Source organism: Cheilinus undulatus, linkage group 4 (genome assembly GCF_018320785.1).
Source record: "Cheilinus undulatus linkage group 4, ASM1832078v1, whole genome shotgun sequence".
In the NCBI taxonomy this organism is placed as follows: Eukaryota; Metazoa; Chordata; class Actinopteri; order Labriformes; family Labridae; genus Cheilinus; species Cheilinus undulatus.
The window spans coordinates 29,222,028-29,241,702 of NC_054868.1; the positions used below are offsets into that span (position 1 = coordinate 29,222,028).

General features: G+C 40.3%; 1 protein-coding gene across 5 annotated transcripts in view; it reads right to left on the reverse strand.

Annotated features, from left to right (window-relative positions):
• Nucleotides 1-9,882, reverse strand: part of pax5 (paired box 5) — a 75,765-nt gene extending 65,883 nt beyond the window's left edge. For 3 of the 5 annotated variants that reach the window (XM_041785793.1, XM_041785794.1, XM_041785791.1), the window contains exon 1: nucleotides 9,534-9,882. In XM_041785793.1, coding sequence (XP_041641727.1) covers nucleotides 9,534-9,579 — 46 coding nt within the window. In that variant the 5' untranslated portion in view covers nucleotides 9,580-9,882. Of the gene's footprint in view, nucleotides 1-3,152; nucleotides 3,600-9,533 lie in introns of those variants that run through there. The other 2 variants (XM_041785795.1, XM_041785792.1) reach the window with 1 other exon arrangement.
• Nucleotides 9,883-19,675: the final 9,793 nt, after the last annotated feature.

The window sequence follows — 19,675 nt, forward strand, 5'->3', positions numbered from 1 at the left end:
TTGGAAGACTTCAGGAGCTGAGTTTCCTTACAGCTGTGTGAGTTTAGGGACAAAGGTCCAGTAATTCATCACACTGACCAAACAAATTAACCACTTGCTCCCAGAAATTCAATCAGCGTTAGCTCAGGGAGGGTTTGTTGCAAATGAGATACAAAGATTTTGCCAAATTAAGGGTCAAAAAACAGAAGCTACAGTCTCCAGAGGCAGAGGAGGAAACTGTTGGCAGAGGCAGCAGTTTTATTTTCATCCTACAGACACAGAGTCAGAGAGGGGACGGAGAGACAGACAGCCAAGGGAGCGGGGCTCATTATGCATCCTCATAGTATTTTATTTATTTAACTTTAAAAGGAGCTGACTTAAGAGCCCTGCACCTTCTTAAATGTTTGATTGATTCACTGTATCCAAGAGGAAAAATGACAGAGATAAAAAGCAGAATATATTCAAGCTCCTCCATCCAGAAAATAAGGTCCATTAGGGCTCTGTGTCTCTCTCTTTTCCTGCTACATTTCTCCTCTATGTCTCTCTCTCTTTCTTCATCTCTCATCTGCCTCGTCACGGCCTGACGACTCAAAAATAAAGCACAAGAAAATATCGTAACAAAATGCCACCGGTTCTCTTCTCTTCTCACGTAAAGAAAAAAAAAAAAGCACAGAAAAAGAAAGGGGAAGTAGAAATGACTTTTGGCTGAAAACCTGTTTGGAAAGTTGCCTGCGAGAATACAGATGAAGCACATTCCCTGAGCAAACAGAGAAGAGATGTGAGAGATGTGGCAGGCAGGGAGGCGTTTTGGATGTGGAGTGTTATTTTTCCCTTGGTAGGTGAAAGAGTTATATTTTAAAGGGGAAGGGGGACCCAGGAAATCTTGTTAATAAAGCGTGAAATTTATAAAATGTTATCTTAGAATGGAAGAAGCCTTATTCTCACACATTCCTGAAGCCAAGTTTTATATTTCATTAAAGGGAAAAGCTGTATAAATTATTAGGCAAACATTTCTTTGCTTTTTTTCAACTGCAGGTGTAGATAAAGTTTGATTTAATGGGCTGTTTAGCCTGCAGAAACATGGTTTCAATTCCCTTTTATAACTGTTTTTAGTTTCTTATATTTCTTCAGGCTATCTATCTCATGAGTGGATCACTAAAGGTAGGCCACGGCCTGTTTTATATTCAGCATGCTGTCATTACCATTACAATATGTGATTATGAAATTCAGCTCATTATCATCACAATTATCTGCTATACATTTTTAAAACATCACTGCCAGGCCCAGGCCATAGGCTACATATTATTGCTAATGGTGCAATAAAAGGCTGAGTTATCAAAGTTATAAGTCATATACGTTACACTACAAAACAACACTGAGATGGTCAGTTACAAAGAAGTCAAGAGCAAACTTGACTAGAGTTTAAAAAAAGGGGGGGCAGGGTTCATTGTGTGAAAAATAGATTAGAATAGCAGCATTAAGGCGAGCACATGCAGCATATGTTTAAAAAACTAAAGAATAAAAACGTAAAAGGGATAAAAATATATTTAAAACAATTTTTAAAAATCTGACCTACAAAAACTGCAGACGTACTAACCGTACATGTACGTGTATGAAAGTGTTAAGCTAGCAATAAGAGGCACAGAGAACATCCACAGTGACTCTCAAAACTACATTTCCACGCGTCACAGTTGATTCCTCGCGACCTCTCTCCCTCCCTCTCTCTCTCTCTCTCTCTGACATTTTTACTTGTAATCGTTTTAAAGCGTCTCCGCTCTCTGACATATATAACTTTAGCTGCGCTGCTACCGGCAGCAGCGCGGATCATTGGCTTTGGTCGAACGGCGTGAAAGAAGAGGAAACGGGATTCGTTCTAGTTTTATGTGTGTAGGCCTATATGTGTGTGTGCGCAGTTTTTTTTTTTTTTATTCGAGGAGGAAAACTCACCGTGGGAACCTGTGTCAGTCACAGACTTTGTATTCTCTGGGGTCAAATTGCAGGAAAATATAGACTATAGGCCCAAAGCATAATCTATTACACGCTTTTAAGGCGTTTAAGGGCAGAGGGAGAGCATAAGTAGGCTAGGAAGCTAACAAATATTTGACTCGACGAAGATATTTTTCTTTCATAAAGTAAAAAATAAATGAAGTTTTCGTCAACTTATGTGCTAGTTTTAAGGCCTTCATATCGGACTCTTGAGAAAATAGCTGCCTAAATTATCAGCCATGAAAGCCTGCTATTTTCAAACATCAAATTTAAACCGTTTAACATGAGTGAGACAGCAAACCAAGGCCCGCCATGACAGTGAAGAGTTCCTCCATTAATGAAGCACCACGCACTGCTGGAGTGTCCTTGAGCAACAACCTGCACCCTGAGAGGCTGAACCTGCATGACCTTCAAGGGAGGGGTCAACAAAGTCTCACCTCGTAGTTGTTGTTAGCATCTTATAGGACCTGTGTGTCCGTCTAACCATGTTATACGAGCAGAAACGCTGTCAGCGTTTGTGGATCAAGTTCAGCTTTTAGTCATGCTTTGTTAACCTCTCTCCCTCTCTCTCTCTCTCTCTCTGACCCCTGCACCTTCTCTTTCGCTCGACGAGGGCAACACAACAAAGCAGCGTGCACAGAAAACAATAAATACAGCAAACTCCCATAAATGACGACGTATTCAAAATTTAAAAATCACTATAGTTAATTTTCAACTTGCTAACAAGGGACTTTTAAAAAATAGATTTAAAATAAAATGATGATAATAATGTAAATGTTGCACAAACGATGAAGGATGGCTGAAAAAAGGATGATTTTGGTTTTAACTTTTCCATGCACCAAAACTATAAATATCAAGACTGACCTGAATGTAGAAATCAACTTTATTTAGCTATCCATAATAGGTAGTAGCACAGAAAGAGGTTATTAACTCGCAAAGCAAGTTTTTGCAGTCAGCAGCTTTTAGAGCGTTAAAATTAATGCAAATCAATTACATATCAAAAAAGCGTAACGCTGCCCTCGTTGGGGACTTAAGAAATAAGGTATATGTAGACATTTTTTCTGTGTATGCTGCAGCTGTTCTATGCTATTGTATATGCACACAGAGTTGGTGATGATGTGGGGGTTGTCTCAGTTCAGGGCAGATGGACTCATGTAGATATGGGGATTATAAACGTGTAAACTTACTGTGCATTGCAGCAAACGGGTCGTGTTTACAGTGAATCTCCATCACTAGAGTGGGACTGGGGACCCCCGATAGTCACGATACAAGGGGTTTAAAAAAGCCACCGGACGCCCCGTTTCAGCCGGTCACTTCACTGACACACCAAAAGCTCCGAAACAGAAAAAAGAGACAGTTCCTTTAAATAAGGGGGGTCGGATTTTTTTTCTAGGGAGTCGAAAATTAACAAAAACGAAATGTTTGACTTTGAAGCAAAATTAATGAAAATAAAGGCTTATAAAAAGTGTGATTTTCAGGTGGAATTGGGGAAAAGAAATGGCGTCAAAAATGTGAATCAGAGACGGACTCCCTCCTCGTGGGGACGGGACACCACACCGGGGCTCTGCTGGCGTCCCCAAAACCAGTGGAGGGAAACGACTGCTACAGAACTCATTCCTTCGGTTTGTCGTCTACACCAGGTCCCCACAGTCCAACAGAAACACATTCAAACTTCTACAGAGAAAAAAAAAAGCGAAAGGCTTAAAAAGTAGCCTCCCTCCCTTTCTCTTCTTCTCGGTCCGCTGGTCGTGACCCCTAAACTGCGACTTCACCAGTGGGGGCTGAACTCCCCCCTTTCAATTAGCTGAAAAAATTGTAAAATAATTTTTAAAAAATCAGGAAGTAAAAATAATCTCTACAGATCCACTGATTTGTTTCTCCCAGGTTCTTTCGTGCACATTTCTTCCTGTCAGAAACCGCCCTCGGCAGCTGTTTTCACATTAACACTTGGTAATCTCCATCAACACAGCGCATGAGAGCGGAGGACAGCTCACATCTTGAAGTCTCATGTCCGTGCCAAAAATACGAAACGAACAAAAAAATTACAGAACAGCATTCATCAGCAGAAAAAATAAAAAAAAAACACAACTCTCTCTGGCGTGAGTAAAAGCTGCTGAAGCTGGAGGAAGAGTTGTTATCCTGTTTGTTTGCAGCAAAGCTCTTGGTCTCACTGATTTTTCGTCCCCCCTCAGTGTGGACCAGGACTCTGCACGAGCGTAGCAGCTACTGGACCCCGGTTTATAACGTCTGAGTTTTCAAGCGCCTTTTCTTCGCTTGTGAAAATAAAACAGTCCTGTCCGAATTCAAAAGAGAGTTTTTTCTGCTGTCGTGCCAAAAACGCCAAATATTAAAAAGCAGAAGTACGTTTCTTTAAGTATTCAGAGATAGACTTCCTGCGCCCAGCGTCCACGGTGGCGCACGCGGCGTTTCAGAACCAGCTCTCGTGCGGACAGCGCCCGCGCTCCCAACCCCCTGGAACCCTAACCTACACGCGCCGGCCAGCTGCCCGTCACTCTCAACAGAGCTAGCCAATCACGGTACGAGCGCTGTCTCTACGTCACTGCCAACCCCCAGATAGAATCCAGAGGAGGACCGTGGTGATTGGCTGGCACTCGTCCCGTGGGCCAATAACGCCCCGCGTGCATTGCACGTCAACCAATAGGGGGGCTTGATGAGGCGACGGAAGGCTCGGGGAGTGAGATGATGATATGTTTAATTTCAATTAACGAAGTAAGAAAGTTAATGCCTTTATACGCGTTTGCGCTCGATTTATTCAAGTCAATATTAAAAGGATGATTAATTGAGTAAAATGAGGCTTAGGTTGCAGCAAGCTTTTAAACGAAGGAACAGTCTGTCCATATCAAAAAAGGGGAGAAAAAAAAGAGAAATTAAAACTTTCACTCCTTAAGCAGACTTTACACATTCTAACTCTTCGGGAGAACTGCCCCTTTAAACAGGAAGCATTATTCATTTAGTTTGTAGGCCTAAGTGTTATGAAAACAATTGCTCCTGTGTAATTTCCCCCCTTCTCCACAATGTTATAAATCTTACGCTTTGGGGAGAATAGTGATAAAGCAGCATATGAAACATGTATTCCCACTCATCACCTAATTGATTGCGGATCCAAACGGACGTGCTTTTTAATGAAATGCAATTGGCGAGCTCCGCATTTAAACTCAGAGAGAGAGAGAGATTCATTACATGTTCGTCCCACCTGATTTCAGAGGGCAGATCTGAGCCTCGCCCCTGTAATATTAAACACACAAATAGCCTAAAGCATGAGCCAAATTAAAAAGTGTTATTTCCCCTTCTTCCTTTTTTCTAGACATTTAATCATTTCAAATCCATGCTGTTTAGACGTGCGCGAACGTTTAGAGCAATTACCAGCGATTTATGCCTGTTAATCAGCACCATTAAAGATATCATTGCTTAACACAACTTTGGAAGAGAGTGATTACAGTGACACGAGAAGAAAGAAAAATTACAACAATTTCCATCTTATTCTATGGGCTATTTCCAGGTTTATCCTCAGAGGACTTACAGCTTTGATGTACCTTAAGGCAATGCATCCGATCATGTAAAGGTCAATGTATAATATTATAGAGTTAATTCAGTGTCTGATTTTTATTTCTGGGTTTCTCGCTTTGATTTATTGGTTTCTGCCTCCTGTCAAAACAACCAAAAGTAATAAAGTGGATCACTCACAGACGCCCACACATTAAAGGTGACGCATATCTTCTTTGTCTTCTGCTTTAAATCATATGTCAGAGCTATTTTGGGGGGTCTTACTCTGTCGAAAGCGTCAAAGGTGAGACTGTGTACAGGATGAACCACAAGGGGGCGTCCAACTTTGAACAGAGTGCCTTTACGCACGCGCACAGCTATGCACACGCGCAAAAGCACAATGCAGAAACTTTACCATCAGCACTTGAACTTAAAGGGTCAGTGCAGCTAATGTGACACAAACTGACCTAAATATAAACACAAATCAGTGCTCAGCAAGCAGCGTGGAAGGCCTTTCTCTGTGTCTGTGATTTAAGCTACTAATAAACTCCATTTTCTATCTTGAACATCAAATCTGATTTCATAAATCTGCATTTATTCAGTATCTCTGCTCTTTAATCCACTAACACCGGAGTACACCTTGAAACATTCACGCTAATCCTCATTCATATTTCACATCTGTTCCCTGAGTATTCATAAATTAGGGCCTCAAACAAATCTGGCACACAGAGCAACATTGATTTTGTTTCTAATAAAAATGAGCCATTTAACTTAGATCAGGTGGAAGAAAAATAGGCTGAAATAGGTTAAAAATAAAGGCATGGGCCTTGAGCTCAGGCCTCATAGAACTAACAGAGGGGAAGTGTGGGGACACGGGACAAAAGACTGGCACCGCTGGAACAGACACAAAGAGGAAAAACCAACTGCTATTTTAATACGAATCTCACAATGTGAAATAAATGTAACCCCATTTATATATAACTTTTTTGGGCATCATAAATAAATAGATAAATAAATAAGTACCACTGATAGAGGAGAGTATCCAGTTTGGCCCATGATGGCTCCAGTTATGCACCCACCCCCCCAGCCGAAACGCAAAGCCATCATATTTTAGGTCCTTTTTTTTATTTTTAGAAAAAAATCCTCATGATTGAGCTCGTTCTCCCTTCGCACCCACAGTCTGTTTTATTTATTGAGATTTCGACACGAGCGCTTTCTTCCCTACAGAAGTAAATTGCAGTCGTCGCCCTTGTCTCTCCGATTTGCAAATTAAATACATAAGCAATTAAAAACTCCAAACACAATCAATCATGTATACAAATTGTTGTTGCTTTAGGGTTGAAATTTTGGAGGAAACTTCCATCAGGGTAGGACGACTTTAATCCGGGGGTCCAAATCCATTACCATATTTCATTACCTTGGAAAATGGGAGGATGAGAGGGGGGAGGGAAGAGGGTGCGTTGACTTTTTTAAACATTAGTAAGAATGTGGTGGAGTTCTGATAATCATTTGGAGGCAAATTGGAGGCATCGCTGTTGTCTAAGTGTTCCCTCTTCCTCTTCCTTCCCTCCATCCACCATGACAAAAAAAGGCTTCGGCTGTTTTGCTTTTTTAGCGTGCGAGCCTCGAAACGGAAAAGCAATGAAAAATTAATAGCGCATGTTAACTCCACCAGCTCGTTTATTACACGCCCGCTGACTGTAAACATAATGAGAAAGCTGCCGTATCTCTTCTTAACTCTGCACTTGCTTATAAAATATAAAAGTCGTAAAAAAGTATTCAATAAATCATATGGACTCCGGGGAGAGACTTCCCACAGGCAGGTAAATCACACTCGCTGCCTTCTCCTCTTTCAGGCCTAATCACATGGATCAATTTGTAATCATTTGTATCGATGATGATGATGCGTAAAAGGCCAGTCTGTCATGTGTCAGTGGGATTACGAGGCACTGCTGGTCAGAACATCAGATCTTCTCCTGTTCTGATGGGGCACTTCAGGTCAAAACGAATGTAGGCTATATGCCATGTGAGGTCATCTCTCTCTTTCTCCCCTCCCTCTCCTCTTCACTCTCTCTGCCGACTGACGCAACATTAGGGAGCGTATTTGGCCCATACGTTATACTAATGCCTTTATAGTGACGACTTTGAGGCAGAAAAAAAATCCAAAATATGAATAAATAATGAATATATTATATGAGGCTGAAACAGTCAGGAGTTATAAGCAGAACGTGTTGAAAGAAGGTGAAACATGAGCAGCAAAATAGTGCCATTCGGTGAGAAATCTGACCGTGTGCGCACCAGGAAATCCAAATTTGGATTATTTTAGAAGTCCATCTTAAAATATACAGAGGCCAAAGACTAAATTTCGCGCGTATAACATCACAGATGATTAAAACTGTCTTTTTTCACCCTTTATTAAAGTAATAATTAAACGCCAGCCCCACTGCCCCACATCTCGTCAGGCACAGATAGAAAGAGCGGCCCTGCTCAGTGAAAGATTCTGCCTTTGCGCACTTTTACGCACGACCAACCTGCGGGGCGGGAAGAGAGGGGCTCTCATTAGATCCACGCTCATTCTCACGGTGGCTCCTTTGTAACCAGAGCACGTCTCTAAAAGTGAGAGTAAAATGGAGAGGCAGTAGGTGAAGGCCTCTGGCCCTGAAGACTTCCCAAGCCAACAGGGGAGGGCCTCCTTTAAACTCTGATTTCCTCTGCGGTCTAAGGGTTATTATCCAATTGACACAAATCCAACAGTATTCAGAGTATATCAAGGGTAAGGCCCACTCTCCACAAAAGACTGCAAAGAGGGCATTATTTGTCTTACAGGCATAGGCTTACTTTGATAAGCAATTTACATAGCAGGCCAGGCACAGACTGATGTATTTTCATTATGAGACAACGTGTTCGACAAGAAAAACGACTACTACACGATTATATTGTGCGAATAACATTCTAGAAATATTTTTATAGAGCTCGCAAAGCATTAAGAAAATTTTTAACATTGATTTTACGTCTTGCATAACCACAGCCCCAGAGCCAGGCAACTGGGGGAATCACCACAAAGCACAATGCTCTTGCTCAGTGCATCACCTGCCCACCGTTTCTTAATGACAAACGACGTTTTATCAATGCAGACGCAGCAGGCAGCAATATGAAATGATGTGATAACCATTGGGTGCCATAACAAGGTCGATGGCCTGATCCATCGCTGTACCAGACCCCGCTGGTTTATGAATAGGCCTAAAGCAGATGAACCTGTTGAATAAAGTCATGCAGACATGCAGGAAAGGAGGCACGGACTGATTACTCTAAAGGTTACTTTAGAGTAATCAGCTTCAACCTGAGATCCAAAAAGTGCAGAAAAATGATCCTGATTTCACATAGTAGCAGTCCTCACTGATCTGCAAACACGACAAGAGCGCAAATGTCTGCCACGCCACACCACAGTCTTAAAAAAAAAAAAAAAAAAAAAAAGATAAGTCCTCAAATGTAATAAAATTCATTTTTATCTGAGGAAGAACATGATAGCAATTCACACAAAAAGTTTGGCCCCTTTTATAACTTAAAAAATAAATAAAAAATAAAAAATGAAACAGCTCATCTGACCATGAAATAACATTTAAAACAGCAAAAATGTGTGTTAAAATAAAGTTGGAAAATGATCCACCCACATTATCATTTATGCAGAGACCAGACAGCAAAAACTCCAAAGTCAAAGTGCCCGCTAAAAATCCTGACTCCATCAGTGGCCCACAAACTTGGAGTCAAAAGTAATCAAAAGTGAGATTTAAGTTCACTTTACAAGATAAAACTCCCTGAGCTTCTATAGCCCACGTCCTCACTGAGGATTAGTTAACAAAACTTTGTAGAAGTTGTAAAAACTCAAGAATCCTCATAAAAAAATCTAAAAAGAAGCATTAAAAAACTTTCATGTGTTAAAAAAAAACTTCTAAACTTGTATTTAAGTTTTACGCAAGCAGATATAATCATATAAACACCACGAATACTACAAATCTGTACACACAAGTATTCATTTCCATTGAGCTGAACGGGTGTGACCCTACCTGCTCTCCCCAGCCGCAGCACAGGACTCTTGGGCCCCTGATCCATGTTGCCCGGTAAGAACAGGGGGAGGCGATGACGGGAGGAAAAAGGAAAGGAACAAAAACTTTTTCCAGTGTCCACCTCTCCCTCTCTCTCTCTCCCTCTCTCCTTGGCACAGTTTTCCTCTCCCCCTCTTTTTTTTTTTTTTTTTCTCTCGTCCTACAGTACTTTTGGGGCGACTTGTAGGCTGAAATAATTCGACCCTTCCGCTCCCTCTCGCACTCCCTGCAAGTGTTCAGTCAGCTGCAACTAAACGCTTTAGGTGGAAAAAAGGCTTCGGGGGGAAGCGTGAAATGATCACGCCGAGTAAAAAAGAGCCGCTCTCTCGATGTGCGCTCATGTCCTGTCCTTTTTCCTGCGCGAGCGTACACACACAAATTCATTGGCGTGCACACGCCCGCGCACGGCTGATGCAGACATACACACAGCATCAAACCTCCACCCTTTCCCTGCAGGGCCGCGCCCCCCTCACTCGCATCTGTTACCAAGTTCCACTTTACTAAACTTTCCCGCCCCCCCTTGTCTCTCTCTCTCTCTCTCTCTCTCTCTCCCCCCACTCTTCCCCTCTTTTATGTTTGTTTCATTTCCTGTGGGGTGCACGAGGCGGTATCGTTAACATTTATGCGTGATGACAGTGTAGTTTTAGCAATTTTGTTTCTAAACAAGAGGAAAAGGCATCTTTACTCCGCGCGTGTCCGTTCATCCTCTTCTGAGGCAGCCTCCACGCGAGTCTCCCCAAACTTCTCTCCTCCGTTGCCTGTATACACCTGTTACGCAGGGCGCACTTTACGCATTACGCACGGAGGAGACTGCTGCAGGTGCAGCACACTGAGCTACAGCTTCACCTTCACCGCTCAGCTGTTGAGATCAAGTCTTCACCTTCCCTCTGCGCTCACTGTGCGCAAAGTGTTTGTAACAAAACGGATAGTTCCGGTGCTCGCCTCGCATTGTTCGCAGACACATACACCTGTGAACATTTCATTTAAATATTAATTTGCCAACTGAAAATTTCCACTCATACTGATATTCGACGCTTTGTTCACTTCTCATCGAGAACTTGGTGCTGTGGCGGAACAATGACAGTCAAGGTTTCCTGAACATGTGCGCTCTTTGTGGCTCTTCCGTTTTATTAAAGCAAGCACATATTCACGAGGGACGTGGTTTTTACAGCCATTCAGACTTGCTGAGGGTTTCCAGTCTGCTTGAATATAGAGAACCTGCTCTGTGTGAACTCTGGTATCTTTTGGCTGACCATAACATTTTACAAAAACACAAGAATCCAAAAACAAAGTTAAAAAAAAAAAATGTTTCAACCTCTTTTTACACTGATTCATCAAAGTACACTCCCCCAAAACAGTGCAGATGGCATACAGCAGTGTTGGTTGATGCCTAAAGTCATTTTTACATGAAAAGAGAGGCGAAAAAATAAATAAACATCAAGAAAATTAAATATATAGTCAAAAGAGTATAGACAGAGTCAAGCACAAGATAGAGACGAATTCTAATAGAGTGTCTACAGCCAAATTTCAAACAGGCCTGTGTCTGGAGATGGAGGGCAAAGCTTTACTTTTAAGGATAAAATCCAAAAAATACTTTCCTTCATCCCATATGTTTTTTAACCATATGTTTATAACACGCCAAGCAATATCATGATAAAGGAAAAGAGACGTGAAATCTCGCTCCGCGTAAAGCGAAAAGGAAGCAGCTTTGCAGTGAATCCCTTCACCAGTCTGTCATTTTCCTCTCACTAAAAAAAAAAAAAAGATTTACAAATAAATTCCCTCTAGGTCTGCCCAAAACTCCACAGAGCTGCAGACATTTTCAGTCAGTCTATAAGCCATTTTTCAAACTTCTCCTTCGCCTCTGTCCTCCAGACAGCTGCAGGTCTCAGGGTTCACGCGCAGCCTCGAGACTTACTCCGTGCGGAACAAAGCACGAGACAGGGACCCTTTAGCTCTGCTTGTCGCCGCGCGCTGCAACACTCCGACCCTGACCTCCGGCTCGCGCCCACGACATCAGAACATAAATAGGATGCTAATGTTTGTTTGTGGGGACGGGAAACAAAATAAGAGCTCTAACTGTTTAACTTTTATTCATTAGGGGACAATTCTAACGAGGAAATCATTTATGACCGAGTTTGGTCATGATGCACACGTCGACTTTGATGGTAACATGAAGTGATATACCACAAAAAGGACGTGGAACTGTGTCGATGTCATTATACGCCCTATATACATAAATAAATATGTAACAAATTCTACAGAGTGCCAATTTTAACCAACAGTAGGCTACTCACTCATTACACAGCTAAGGAGAATAAAGAGGTCCTCTTGTCAGTGAGTTATATTGCTGGATGTATAAGGAACAGTCTAGACTCAGTCTTTGCTCCACTGCCTAAGGGGGAATGCCTTGTATCCTCAGTAGGCTCTGCTCGTCTTAATCCCTTATAGGCCCCAAAGTTGATTCTGTATGCACAACCAGGCAGCATGATGTTAAGGTTATTAAAGCTGTAAAGAAAGACTGTATTGAGCTATTATGAGAAAAAGTTTTTACACAAGCTTTTATTTTGGTAACTTCGTAAGCTTTACAGTAAGGGATAGACGGACTTCAAAAAATCCAGGTGTGTAAATTTGACACAATTTGAGCAAAATTCAGAGCAATGTAAGGTGGACTTGATCCATATTTTTCAAATGTATAAAAATGCTTAACTTTAAAGTGACAGTCAGGCTCTTGAGATAACTTCTATCGTGTCTGTTTGCGTTTGTATTTCAATTTTCAAAATATTTATTGTATTTTCAATCATTTTTAATCAAATAGTCGCCCTATGGCATGATAAAAATATATTTTTTTCACTATTAAGTATGTTTTTTCTTACCTTTGCAAGTTTTTAAACTTAAGCCTTTATCAAAATATATGTATAATTAGTCAAAAATTGAAGCCCAACATTAAACAAGCTAATTGACAGATATTATTATTATGGTACATCACATGATATCATTCTAATAAGCTGGCCTTTTATTTGCCTCCTAAGGTTGTCGCTCCCTATTTGGTTTGCCTTGAAAGAATGCACCAGAGTTTGGATATTAATTATAGGTTGTTTGTTTTTCATCCAGCATGCTAATTAATGTCATTAATGTGAGGGGAGGTCGTGGTTGGATTGGGTGACCCGCGACTCTGACCGAGCGGAACCGGAAATAATCGCATTAAAGCGCGAGAGAGAAGAACTAAAGGGACGATTAGAAACAATAAGTAAACACGTAAACACAGGAGGAGCTGCTCTGTGCCTCTCTGAGGCCTTTAGTCTTGGACCATGACCGCTTACATTCAGGGTGAAGTAAAGGGGGAAGGCTTTAAAGGCCAGCATTAACGTGAGAGAAAGGGAGCATTTTGGACTACGTTTATTCTTGCTTTTTTAGGTTTTTGAAGGTAAACTAGCCCTGGGGGAAATATCCTGATATAAATTCTTTTAAACAGTAACAGAAAGACAAAATACTTAACCAGAGTACTGTTAAAAATCATAACGAGTCTTTCCAAATAACTCTTCAATTATGCTAGCCTATATGAACCCATCATGCTAATGTTTGGCTACATCACTGACATATGCTGCACTTTATTAGTGCTTTAATTGAACCATGTAGTGCTCTTACATGGACCACATTTTTTGTACTTTTTATCAACATAGCTTTTTATTCACTCATAAAAAATAGCATGTACCTTTTTTCCCCAAACAAACCCTCCACAAAAAGAATGATCAGAAACATGCAATGGAGTAAAAGTGCCATAACTGCCATGAAATTTGGTGAAACTATGCCTAAAAGATGAATAAGAGCAGGAAGTGAAAGTATCTCAAAATTGTGACCATGTAAAATATCGTACAAACTGTTTTTTCATTTCTCTCTTCAACAGTACCTCTAAAATCTTAAAGAATGGTGCTTTTAATATTCTTCCTTTTTAAATATATTCCTTGTTGAATGTATACACACACCCACACACACACATATATAAACATAAAAAACACATAAACATAAAAAAATTACAGCATATTTATGACAAAAATTGTGTTTTATAACAATTTATTGTAGTCTAAAAGTTCAATCCAGTGTTGTTTACAGCCAATATGTGTAGAATCAGTTTAACATGTATGGGTTTCATGCATATTTACTTTGCCTAAAGACTTAAAAATAGCTTTCCTCAAATGAACAAATATTTAATCATCAGTAAACAAATGTTTTTAATATCCATACTTTCCATAAGTGATTTTCTGCTCATGTGTCAGTCCCATTTTTGTTGCAGCAATCACGTTTCGTTGCTTAATCTGTCTGCCTCATAATCTGATGCTTTTATTTTGAAGCACAGTGTAAATTTTGGAGCATGTGTGGATAAATCTATAATTCCTAACTGAAATGCTTGTCTTCTAAGAATTGGTCTGTGAGGCTGGAGCGTTATGCTTTTGGTGGGCCGTTTTATATCCGACTAGGTCTCATGTTTTGTACACCAAGACAAAAAAAAACCTACACTAAAACAGTTTAATAACGCTTGTCTCTGGTGTGAGAGCAGAGCAGCGGTGCTGATCGTGCTCACCTCTGTATCCCTGGGATTTAATTCAGGGTGGCACTTCACTGTGGTGACACAGGGTCCTTTTTTTACCGCCATGGTGCCTGGGTGTTGCTGTGACTATAGAGCCAAGAAGAAGGGGGCTTAAGGGGCTGTAGGGCGGATTGAGAAATGCGACACATTATTTGTCCATGAAACATTATGTGACACAACATGACACCAGGCCATTTGTATGTAAAGGTAAACATTTCAGCGTGACCGTTGGACAAGAGAGGACAAGGCTCCTGTCAATGTGGTTTTATACTTACAGCTGAGAGAGAGGTGTTGTGGCATCGTGTGGCTTTGGGGTGTGTATGTGGGACTTTGTGTGTGTGTGTGAGTGTATAGAGCTTCTGTTCACAAATTTAATCCCCATAGGCACAAGTCACTCGGTTTGGTCTCAAAAGGTGTTGTCAGGCTTGTTCTCTCGCTCACGGTCCTTTCCTGCTGAGAACACAGTGTTGATCACAAAAAGGTGTTTCTTGGAGTGACTCTGATGTATGTGGGGGGATATGACCTATACCTGCTATTCATGTATTCATTTAATATGAGAAAATGGCACTGTCAGACTATATTTAACAGACAGGAAGTACTAGTTTAATTAAACCAATAAAATGGAGCACAAATTACATCAATAAGGAGACATCAAGCTCCACTGAAGCTTCATGTCAGTTGTGACTTGTTTTATCTTAAATTTCACCTCCAAAAATCAATCATCTGATGCTGTCTTATGACACGTTAACATAGCTATGATGTAGGCTAAACTGAGACAAACGCTCTCTCTTAGTTTCTTACTCAAGGTTAGGATTTAGCCGATTAGATGAAATTTTAGCTGTACAATGTAATATATTTATCAGTAGGGGGACTTTCATTACTGCGGTGTATTCTAGCATAATTTAAGGAAAATATTAGAGTTAATGTACTTTTTACACTGAGGTTATAACGTGCTTTGATTTAGACTTAGTTTGTGTATAGATGTTGCACTACAAAAAACACATGTATAACAATATGCATCAAAATCAGGGTATGAAAATACATGGAGCTTGACCGATTATTTTCTATCTCCCCTGACTAAGATGAAGAATCTTGAGGCCTGTGTTAGCCACGATCTCACATGAAAGAAAAAGCTTTATGGAAAAACAGACTTGGTAAAAGACGCATTTTTTAAAATTTCCTTTACACAATTTGTGTCAGCTCTTGTATTTTGGGAGTCCTTGAAGGAAATTTTCTGCCTTTTCTGGTAGGGATGCACAACATCATTGGCATGATATTGATATCAATATATTAGCTTCATAAGTGAAGTATCAGTTTTGGCAGATGTGAACATTTCTGCTGATATTATGTTGGATATATGGGTCATGCATACTGGCAGTATAACTTCTGTATCAGCCTTGGCGGTCAATTAAAAAAATACAAGTGTAGCATAAGGTATATGTAGTCGTCTAAGGTACTACACACTCAAGGAGGCCCATTGTGAGCCTGTAATATTTTGAAGAAGCCCCAAACGTAAAACAACAACCAGATTACTTCCCAACTCCTCTCCCAGCTCCGCTTGACTCTCGACACTTTTTGTTATTTGCAGTACAAAAAAAAAGTCTGCACACATCTGTATCTACGTTGGTATTCACTTAAATAAGTTTGGATACATTGGCATGTTGGATATAGGCAAACATTTATTCGCATGCATCCCTCATTTTTTCTGTTTATTGTCTTGTAAAGGCAAAAATCTAAAAAAAAAAAAGAAAAAAGAAATTTAACTTAAAGCAGATAAACAGCAGTCTGCACATCCTGCAGCGTTTCCAACAATGTGTCATAAATCACTGGCAAAGCTAGTGGTGTGAAAACTATTTGTTCATTCTTGGGTCGACACAATCATACAGTGTGTTCTACAGCCTCCTAAAATCTACCAATTTGCCTGATAAAGCAAAGAAATGTTGGGTTACCTTTGCTCTGAATTTTAGATTCTGGTCCTGTGATAAATCCTCACTCCCCTCCGGCTGTGTCTGATCATTTGTTTCTTCCTGCGTAAGTCTGAGTACGCTGCTGATTACTACATGCTCTACTTGGCATATTAACTCCAGAATCCACTGAATCCCTCTAATACACCATCACTTTCTTATCCTGCTGAGCTATTTGATGCTGTGATATCCATCTAAATGAATAAAAATACAACACCTCAGTGTGTTAATATGATTAAAAAGTGATAAAACAACGTCTCCGTATTACAGTGACAGACAAACTCTGCTGAAGGGACTTTTTGGGCTGCTGTACTTGTAAGTGAGCGGCTCCTGCACAGAGGGCCCCATATGGGTGATGCATGGGAGCCATTTTTGTTCAGAAGCGCTGATCCAGGGCGAGTCCTTTTTTTTTTCTTTTTTTTTTAGATGGAATTCCTCCTGCCTGGCTGCTTTGATACAGGCTGCCTGGTTATATTTACATACATACAGTAACAAGGACGCCTGCAGCAGCAGAAAAGGAAGCAGATTTGTTTTCAGCAGAGCTCACAGAACTGAAACAAGCTGATGCAACCAGTTACTGCTCGGATGTACGTCTGAGTGTTCACAGACATGTTCTCAGACAACTAATACATTTTTCTTAAGGCTTCCACTGACTGTTTTTTCTCTTTTTCATGATTTTGCTGACCATTTTCACAACTAAGTACTTCATTTGGCTATAGAAATGCCTTCTACATGTTCATCTTGTCAAAAATGTCAACGAGAACCATAAAATTTTCTCATATTAGAGGATGAAACTAATTTTTAGAGTTAAATATCAAAAAGGATACTGAGTTTATTCATGACAAAGAGATCAATCTATATCTATCCATCATATGACTTTTACAACACTTCCTGGAAAGTCTTCCCTTAGTGTCTCACCACTCAGACAAAATCCAAGGAAAACACTGTTTAGGACACAGTTGGGTCATTTTAAGCTTTTTAAACAACTAATTTTGTCCATAAATAACCATCATTTTTCAGAATATTGCCAATACACCACAATAACTGAGAGGAATCCTGTTCTGATAAACCTTTCCATTCAGAAAGTGGGCTGCAGCGTCAAGCACCAAATGGATGTAGAAACCTCCATAGCACAAACACACAGCATCAAATGAGAGCAATGACATGCTTCTTTTAACTCCTTCTCCTCAATATAGATCATTCATCAGGCAGAACCATCCCTCTGGAATGTATGATTGGAAATGGGGAGACTTTAAATCCCTGTCTTGGACTCTCCATCCATCTTCAACACCCCATTGGTCCAGACACTCCGAGATGAACCGCTGAACCAGATGCCTCCATTCAGCCAGCCTCCTCAAACCTTTTTTAAAAAATAATAATAATAATATAAATACCAGAGAATGCATGGAAGTCGAAATCAGGCGGCCACATCACAATTTCAGCGAGGCAGTGAGGCATCCCGAACCTGCATCCAATTTAGGGAGAGATATGAGGAGCAGAGGAGGCAGAGGGCCCTTCCCCAAAAACAAAACAGACGCAGGATATTAAGTGTGTGTATGTGTTTGTGTGTGTGTAAGATGACTACATGAGCTATAAGAGGTGAAAGTGTTGAGACATGAGGTGCAGCCTTTAACCTTTAAAAGGGAACAATCCAACTCTGTGATGGCCTTTCCTGTGTTGACACGCATGGAGAAATTTCAAGAATCAGATGGCATTCACCCTCTGATTCCCTATCAGAACGCCTTTTGCTCACTTTTATTATGACGGTGACGCCTATAGTGGGATATACAGAGTTCATTATTACTCTCATGATATTGAAGGGATGGTTGGGGTTTGGATTTTAATGTTACACAGTCTGCGTGAGAGCCAGGATGGCATAATTTTGCTGCATTCTGCGTGTTACAAATATGACTGATGGCGATAGTCAGTCTGTTGAATTACATTTACATATAGATTTACATTTCCATCAACATGTAATAATAGCAAAAGCCTGCAGGTCCATGCACACATACACCCAATGCATATTCTGGCATTGCATAGTTAATATTTGTGTCTTATTGGTAAAGGTGAACACGCCCAACATCCATCAGACTCTCAATAGTCCATTTGAAACAACAGTGAAGAGCCGGATGGATCTTTTGTCTGCACTGAGAGATACCAGCAGGCCTTCAAAGTAAAACAGCTGGTTTACAATTCAGTTTTGATAATGACATTTTATTATCAGAGTATGTTCAAAATAATAGTCAAATGGTATCCTGTGAGCATGTACAATGCACGCAGCCATTATCTGTTTTGGATTACAGCATAGGTCGACCAGTTCTGTTACTAAGGTTCAAACTTTTTGCGAGTGCTGGTAGGCATTTCTGGATACTGAAATTTCAGACAGATACGGCTTTCGACAAACTAGACAATTTTCAGATCTTAACTGTTTTAAATACATGGGAGACTGTATGCATAAGGGCAGTTAATCTATCTTCTTTATAATCCTCTGAGTGCACACACTAGGCTACTCAAACATGGAGGGAGATCAAAATCCTAGGTTGGCTGGCCTGTCGTGCTGAACAGTTACAGCAAAAATCGAAAGACGCAGACAATAAAGAGGGGTGAAATCCTGGCTGAGATGAAGGTAAAAGTTGTGATAATACTGTGAGCCATAAAACCACGTAACATCAGTTTGGTGACCCTATCTGGTCTGCTAGCACTTAGGTCTAACATCTTTCTCTTTTGTTTTGAAGGTATATTTTGGGGGCTTTTTGTGCTTTTGTTTTAGAGAGGAGGACCAAGGTTAGATTCAGAAACAGGGATGAGAGAGTTGGAGGACAGACATGCGGTAAAGGAGCCACAGGCTTGACTTGAACCAGGGCCGCCTGTGGACATGGGGCACCACCTACACTTAGGCCATCTGCACCCCATTCTCTCTTTTGCATAATGATTTGTAAAATTAAAAGTTTGTCTTAGGGTAAATAGTCACAACCCTGACAAAAAACTAAGACATTAAAAAAGTTACAGCGAAAGAGATATACTGTATACAATCCTGATATTGATGCATGTGCTTCTGAGCACCTGATGGTGCAATAAGAGATTGTGATGTCCTTATTTTCTGCTCTTAACAAGCAGAAATAAGGCACATATAACTGTCTTCACACAAACTCTTAGAGTGAAACTCTGGTAAATATTTGGTTTGACTGAATGTAGAGTGAAGAATTAAGCACTAGATTATCATCATGGTCTCCTTCCAGTTTCCTAAAAACCCAAGTACAAAAAAAAAAATCAAATTTAGACCTTTGTAAGACCTGAGCTGATAAAAAATATCACTTTTTGTGCAGTAAACAGTCAAAAATGAAAAGCATATATGTTTTCTTCGTACACCATACAGAGTTGAATTCTCTAATTTAATGCACTGCTAATGAAGTGTCAAATGATACAGAAGAGGATTAGGGCCATTTTTGAAGGAGAAAATAATTTTGGACAAATCGAGATTAAAGTCCAAATAACGAGAATAAAGTCGAAATTTTGAGAATAAAGTTGAAACACAATTTCAAATTTCAACT